Source organism: Diorhabda sublineata, chromosome 8 (genome assembly GCF_026230105.1).
Source record: "Diorhabda sublineata isolate icDioSubl1.1 chromosome 8, icDioSubl1.1, whole genome shotgun sequence".
NCBI classification, from domain to species: domain Eukaryota; kingdom Metazoa; phylum Arthropoda; class Insecta; order Coleoptera; family Chrysomelidae; genus Diorhabda; species Diorhabda sublineata.
The window spans coordinates 30,144,029-30,151,556 of record NC_079481.1 but is presented as its reverse complement, the minus strand read 5'-3'; the positions used below and the strand labels follow the sequence as shown (position 1 = coordinate 30,151,556).

General features: G+C 30.0%; 3 protein-coding genes across 3 annotated transcripts; 1 reads left to right on the top strand and 2 right to left on the bottom strand.

The window, feature by feature from the left end:
• Nucleotides 1-23: 23 nt before the first annotated feature.
• On the bottom strand, nucleotides 24-746 carry LOC130447647 (uncharacterized). The gene is made up of 2 exons (XM_056784594.1): nucleotides 621-746; nucleotides 24-566 (listed from the first exon to the last, which is right to left on the bottom strand). Exons 1-2 carry the CDS (start codon nucleotides 691-693, stop codon nucleotides 43-45), a joined length of 597 nt encoding a protein of 198 aa, XP_056640572.1. The 5' UTR covers nucleotides 694-746; the 3' UTR covers nucleotides 24-42.
• Nucleotides 747-1,165: 419 nt separating this feature from the next.
• Nucleotides 1,166-2,361, top strand: LOC130447644 (dehydrodolichyl diphosphate synthase complex subunit DHDDS). Its single transcript, XM_056784583.1, has 2 exons — nucleotides 1,166-1,626; nucleotides 1,684-2,361. The coding sequence occupies exons 1-2, from the start codon at nucleotides 1,360-1,362 to the stop codon at nucleotides 2,284-2,286; spliced, it is 870 nt and encodes a 289-aa protein (XP_056640561.1). The 5' UTR covers nucleotides 1,166-1,359; the 3' UTR covers nucleotides 2,287-2,361.
• Nucleotides 2,362-2,950: 589 nt separating this feature from the next.
• Nucleotides 2,951-5,811, bottom strand: LOC130447643 (alpha-aminoadipic semialdehyde dehydrogenase). The gene is made up of 7 exons (XM_056784582.1): nucleotides 5,531-5,811; nucleotides 4,792-5,226; nucleotides 4,519-4,734; nucleotides 4,286-4,465; nucleotides 3,993-4,175; nucleotides 3,719-3,925; nucleotides 2,951-3,211 (listed from the first exon to the last, which is right to left on the bottom strand). The coding sequence occupies exons 1-7, from the start codon at nucleotides 5,699-5,701 to the stop codon at nucleotides 2,999-3,001; spliced, it is 1,605 nt and encodes a 534-aa protein (XP_056640560.1). The 5' UTR covers nucleotides 5,702-5,811; the 3' UTR covers nucleotides 2,951-2,998.
• Nucleotides 5,812-7,528: the final 1,717 nt, after the last annotated feature.

Below are 7,528 nucleotides of genomic sequence, written 5' to 3'. Positions count from 1 at the left end.
TTAGGTAAGAATACCGGAAAAAATAAGAGACACGCACTCCATTTATTTATTATTTTCATTAACACTATATCCTTTCGAAAATTCCTTCAACTTTTCATAAAATCTGCTAACTTCCTTCTCACTGTGCTTGGTTAAAACATCTATCCTAGAAACTAGACTGTATACACAAAAAGCTACCTTCCAAAATTGTCCTGATTTGATCCTGAAGCTGTAGAGATGCGCGGCTTGTACACAGTTAACGGAAACTTTTTCCAACAACTTTTTCATCGACAATAGTCTAATTAATATATAATCTAATAAATTTTTCGAGGGAATATACATTTCTTTTTCTATATTCGTCGGTATGAGTTCTATAAATCGCATAAGATGGAACGAGAGATTTATATCGAGATACACTCTTAAACATTTGCATAGTTTTTCTAAAGTTTTGAAATCTTTTGATGTTCGAAATTTTTGTTTCATACGATACACTATTCTGGATAATACTAAATATTCCGCTTCTAAATGTTTGTTATTATCGAGATAATCTTGACATTCTGTACATAAACTAAGAAGGTAATTGAAGTCTGAAATAAATGAATGTTAGGAAAATAATCGATTAAATAGTGCAAAACAATTACCTATATTACTATTTACAGCTTTGTACGTACAAATAGGTGGAAAAGGCAAATACTTTTCATTCCAACTAAACATTGTGTAAGAATATATAGAATCAACTTAAAAACAATTGAAAATTGACATACGACAAATGTTAAGCATGGCATACAACATGATAAAGTGAAAAAAACTATGGATAAAATGAAATCATTTACTAATAACACATTTCAATAACTAAACATGGAAATAAAGTGTAAAATATCCTTAAATTTCATACAAAACAGTGTATTTATTATGCTGGTAATAAAAGGCTTTTTATTTTTAGACATTACATTTATCTATGCTTTCCTTACTGGTGACTATAATATTAGATCAGATCGATGGTACTAAAGAAGCTAAATTAAAAATGAATATGTGGCTATAAAATTAATTCATTTACAATTCCGATTTTGATTTTTCTTTCTTGATAACAAATTATATCCATTGCTTGTTGAAACGCTCAAATTAAATACAGACCCGAACTACTTTTAGTTATCGTTGGAACAAACCTTTCAATCGGTCACGAACATATGACGTACCCGAAAAAATAACTAAAGTTAATTTTAGGTTATGTGTATAAATGAACATATTTAATTTTATTAAAATGTATGTTATTTTGAATTTTAATTTAAGTTATAAAATGCGTGTTTAGTAAAATATTTTTGTAAACGTAGTGAGTTTTGAATATAATCATTAAAATTAACTAACTGAGTAGAAGTGAAAATGTCTTGGGTTGGTTCTAACAACCTAACCGAGTTTCAAAAATTTTGTATCAAAGTTTTAAAATGCGGGCCAGTACCAAATCACATAGCTATCATAATGGATGGCAATAGAAGATACGCCAAAAAAACTAATGTACAAAAAGCAGTAGGTCATTCCAAAGGTTTCGAAAAATTGGCAGAATGCCTTCACTGGTGTCGCGAATTGGGAATAAAAGAAGTGACGGTTTATGCGTTTAGTATAGAAAATTTCAAAAGATCACCTGATGAAGTAAGTAATTATCCGTTAACGAATCTTTATAATTAATTCCACATATTTAATCTTTAGGTAGATGCCTTGATGGAATTAGCGAAAGAAAAGTTTCGTAAAATTTTCGAAGAGAAAGATAAACTTATGCAAGAAGGTGTTTGCATAAGGGTGATTGGTAATTTATCTTTGCTTCCCGAAGATTTACGAAAACTTATAGCAGAAGCTGCTCTTCTTACAGAAAACAATACGAAAAGTATACTAAACGTAGCGTTTTCTTATACATCTAGGGAAGAAATGACTTACAGTCTTAAAACAATATTACAAGGGATAAAAGATGGTTTAATTGATAACGGTGATGTATCAGAAGAATTAATTTCAAGTTGTTTATATACCCAGTTGAGTAGAAACCCAGAGATATTGATTCGAACCTCTGGAGAAAGCAGACTTAGTGATTTTTTACTCTGGCAAATATCAGACACGGATATATATTTTACTGATGTCTTGTGGCCAGAGTTTTCAATCTGGCACTTACTAGGTTTTGTATTCAAGTATCAAAGGCAATATAATACAAAAAGCCACGATGTTCTTTCTCCTCAAGTACTCGATCACAAAATTCAAACTTTTGTAGAACAAGTTAAAATACAGAGAAGAAAACAGCTAGAGATTTATTCCATGTTGTAGATATATTATTGTTACAGTATATTGCGATAATTATTAAAAATATTTAATGAATAATAAATAAATAAAATCTAATCCTTTTTGTTTTTTTCTCCATATAATTTCTATTTTTGAAATGTAAACAAACTTATTTGAACTACTCTTCTTTTCCGACATCATCTCTTACAACATATGCCCTTCATTTCTTCTTTTTTGAATATATTTGACGTTACGGCAATAGGTGCGTTCGGCAATGCTGTTCGCGGAACAAAGCGATTTAAATCACGCGAACATAAGGATATTAAAAAAATTAGGCATAATTAAAACTCTGATTGATTTTAACTAAATCTTAGGACAAACTCTTCGGCATATTCTATGCTCTTTAGATATATGTACTTCCACTTTTTCATTTTGAAATAATTTAATTGATAAACGGTAAAATGTCAAAAGTCAAAACAAGTTTGAGAACTCTCTTTCAAGATTCGAGTGCTCGAAACATAGAATTACTTCATGTAAAGAAATATCTATGATCTTTGTGTCAAAGTAATTTCTCAAGTACATGGCTGTCAAAAATGTAAACATCTTCTACCGGGGTCGTAATATATTTTCTTTGGTAAAGTAAGAAATTTGTGTAAATTAATGGAAGCTGATAATGAAAGGATATGGTTGGTATCTCAAAATAAACACGTTTTCAATATATTTTATTTATTTTCTTAAAAAAAATATATAAAAACCATTATTCAAATTTGATGCCTTGTGCTAGAGGTAGATCTTTGGAATAGTTAATAGTGACAGTGGTTCTTCTCATATATTGTTTCCATGAGTCACTACCGGATTCTCTACCGCCTCCTGTGGCTTTTTCCCCGCCAAAAGCTCCTCCTATTTCCGCTCCAGATGTTGGTATATTCACATTTACTATACCACAATCTGATCCATTAGGACCAATCCACTAGAAGTCAAATATGAACATTGTTTCATGTAAATAACGTATGAAATACAATTTTTTCATTAATAGACACATTTTGCTATGAAATGTCACAAATGAATCACCGAAAAGTGCCTAAAAAGTTTTTAATCTACTATAAGAAGGAATAAAGTAACAAAATTTACACATTGCCCTCATATATTGAAGTGAAAACATACTTTCATTAAAAAATACTATAGTCCTAAACAATTGTAAAACGGTGTTCATATTTCAGTGAAATAGTTTCAAAAGTTCAATTTACAACAGAAAAAATCAATATTGAATCAAAAAACAACATTTTTGATACAGTGAAAGTAATTTTTTTATACAAAAATTAAAAACTAGTTTCAGTTAACAAGGTAAGAATTGAAATTTTAGAACCAGCGCGATATAATGACTTTAGGAAACCCCTCGTATTACAGGTACTCAATTCAAAGCTTTAAAATGGATAAATAGAGAGAACATGATAAAATATAATTAAATTTCACTTACATGAAGTATATATTCTACATTTTGTGAGAATAAACTCGACGATAATCCTTGTGGAACTTCGTTATTCCATTGAATAGCTTGACCAACACTATCTGCTTTCAAAACGTATACAATCGGAGCAAAACATTCATTGTGAACTAAGGGATTATCGTGTTGAAGCCCACTCACAATGGTAGGTTCGACAAAGAACCCAGGTTTATTTAATACCTAGAATATAAAAAAAATAATCATAAATTTAATAAGTTTAATACATAAATACAAAGTGTTAACTTACATTTCCACCAATTTCGATTTTGCCACCTTGTTTTTTGATTTGATCTATAGTATCCACGTATTTTTGTACAGCTTGTTTGTTGTGAACAGGACCAACAAGTACATTATCATCTAAAGAATCTCCTACTCTATTCAAAACTTGACTATAAGCTTTCTTCAATTTCTCCAAAACCTCTGAATAAACCTAAAAATAAATTTATACATACGTCAATGTCATATATACGTCAACCATAGAACTACAACGTTTATCGATATGACACTGCACCGTCAATCGCAGGACAAAATCACAGTTACCTTATCATGTATTATCAGTCTTCTTGTAGTAGTACATCTCTGTCCGGTGGTACCAACGCACGCAAATAAACTAGCCCGTACCACCATATCGACGTTCGCATCTTCCGCTACAATTATAGCGTTATTACCTCCTAGTTCCAATAATACTTTACCGAATCTCTTTTGAACTTCGATTCCTACCTAAAATACATTATATATGCAAAGAAAATTCTTTACAACGTCTTTTTTTTAACCTGTTGTCCAACTTGAGTGCTACCGGTGAAAGATAATAATTTAATCCTACTATCAGTCGCCATAGCTTTTCCTATGTTCGCTCCAGCGCAACATAAAGTAGCAATCGCTCCGGGTAAGTGATTATTTTCTAAAACGTCTTGTATAATTTTCGTCGTAGCGATTGAAATGAGCGGTGTCGTTTCGGCGCTTTTCCATACCAACGTATCGCCACACACCTAAATAATTATTACCAGTACACTTTAAATTAATTTAGGTATTATTATTATTATTACCATAGCTATAGCGCTGTTCCAACCGTATACTGCTATCGGAAAGTTAAAAGCCGAAATGACTCCAACGACTCCGAGCGGAAGCCATTTTTCTAATAGCGCGTGTTTTGGTCTTTCGGACTGTAGAACAGATCCGCCGATAGTTCTGGATAAACCTACCGCGTAATCGCAAATATCCACGTATTCTTGAACCTCCCCTATACCTTCAGGTAAAATCTTTCCCATTTCGAGAGAGACTAATTTTCCCAAAGGTATTAAATTGGCTCTAAGTGCGTTGCCGATTTGTCGTACGATGTCACCTCTTTTCGGTGCCGGTACCTCGACCCAAACATTCCATGCGTCTTTAGAAGCTTCCACGCACGCTTCGTAATCTGTTATAGAACCTTGTTGAACTTCAGCTATTACTTTACCATTACTGGGACATACTGACTGAATTGTCTATAAAAAAGTATGTCGATATTTCAGATCAACCCCGTATAAATATCAATTTAATGTCATTCGGAAATTGAGTAGTGTGAAGTTCGTTCAATTGTTAAGGTTAATCAATCAGTTCTATGGTTTTTCATATAATTGTAAAACGAACGTTTTTTTGCTTTGTTGTCACATCTGATAATTTTATGATTTATATTTATGTATATTTAAAACAATTTATTACATTTTTAAAACTTTGGCAACATATTTTTGTTATTATTATATAATTATATTAATCTGCATTGGGGTTTACTAATATTTTTTTACTTACTGGACCAGATCCTTTCCAATTACCATCAAAAACACCTAAATTTTTTTCTTTTAATCCCAAATCTTTTAAAAACGAATATTTAGAATCGTTAATAAGATAATTAGAAGTTGCCATGTTTCTAACACTAATAATTTTTTGTAGAAACAACACTTTACGTGAAAGTAGCCTCATAACTGAATATCTAACCGATGCCGGTTGTCTTATTGGTGAACTTGGATTTATACGAAGTTATCAAACAGTCTCGTTATCTTTTTATATCGTAATAAGTCACAACCTTTGATATTATATTGGTAAATAAATAAAAATCGACTATAGGATAGATTTTTTGTTATCGTTACAAAAAATTATAGAGTTGGGCGCAGAAATAACGGAATATAACAAAATCAAATTTTTATATTGAAATAAAGGGTTAAAAGAGCAGCTACAATACTACCACTTATTTTTTTTTTCGGTAATTTTTAATTTAGTGTCTATTAGTTTACTAAAATATTATTCTTTTGCGTCTGCTTATATTTTTTTTAAGAAAATGAATACACTGCTAATACGTAATAATAATCATGTACGTACGTCTAGAGTATTACGTCATTTTTAAACAACGTTGCCAGACTTCGTAATTATTAGTGAAAATGGAATAAATAATTATTTTAGCTCAATTATAATTTATTTGTAGGCCGTTTAGGAGTAGTAAACGTATTTTCAAAGTTTTTTTTTTCACGAGATATCGGCTGCTATAACTCGACATTTTCTATTAATTTGTGAACTTTCTTTCAATAATATGGCAACGTGTGTGGTAATGTAAAATATGATTCTATTATTAGTTCATTTTTCTATTTTTCTTCCGCATTCACTCTCATTTGAATTGAAGAAAATCGACTGTCACTTTAACTTCAATGCCATAAGGTCAATTATTCTGCAAAATTGAAAAAAAAAAATAAAACAGTGACTAAATAAGCGATAGTAGAACTAATAGAGATGGGAACTTTTACTTGCACCTCTGTCAGTTCAAAAATAACCGATTGAGATATTGAAATTTGGGTATATCTGAAGAAAAAAAACACAAATAGTTCCATGTGCTAAAAGATCGATTAGTGTGAATTTTTAATTCAACCAAGTGTATATTTCGCAGTTTTTAATAATTTTTATTTTTCCACAATACATTTCTTAGTGTAGAAATTATATCATTATATATTAGATGACCTTGAAGTTTTCAAGTGAAATTTTAAGCATAACATTGTCAATAACAGTATCTAATTAAGACGACCGATAGTCGATCAAAATATTTTCTGTTAATATCGAATTGGACGGTAACAATAAATGGAAAATATACAAAATAGAAGAAAACAATATTGTAAATTCCGTAAAATTTCTTGAACACTGAATCCATTTTGTTAACTATGTTTTCACAGACATAATCTGACAGATCTTTTACATAGTTGCCATAGTTAAAATTTTTACTAGCGAATTTAATAATTGCGATAATATCAAACTTTTTTTATCAGTTTATTTTAATTATTTACTTATGAAAAGTGAAATTTAATCATGTAATAATTTATTTTAAAATTTCTTTCGTTTACCTCCTATCTCAAAAGTAATTGAAAATAGCGGCCTGTTACGATCTCGTTCTCTTAAAGTGTGTTTTAGATCTTGTAATAAGAATTTTGCGATGAATTATTATATACATTATATATTATATAAACAATTATAATATATTTTACGCACTAAATTATTTATAAAATTTGAAAATAATTATCTAATTTTAATAATAATAATAAATATGACAACATCTAAGTTAAGTCATGAGATGGATAACCCACAGCTGCCAACATATAGATCGTAATTTTCCCTCATACACGAGTATTGATTTCGCTCTCACTTCCTTTATTTAGATTTAGTTCAATGGTTGTGATTATCAGAACATAAAAATCTTTTAAATTAATTATTTCTTTGCACTTACAGTTTGAGATTATATATTTTGTGTAATGCATCGGCTTTGAGTTA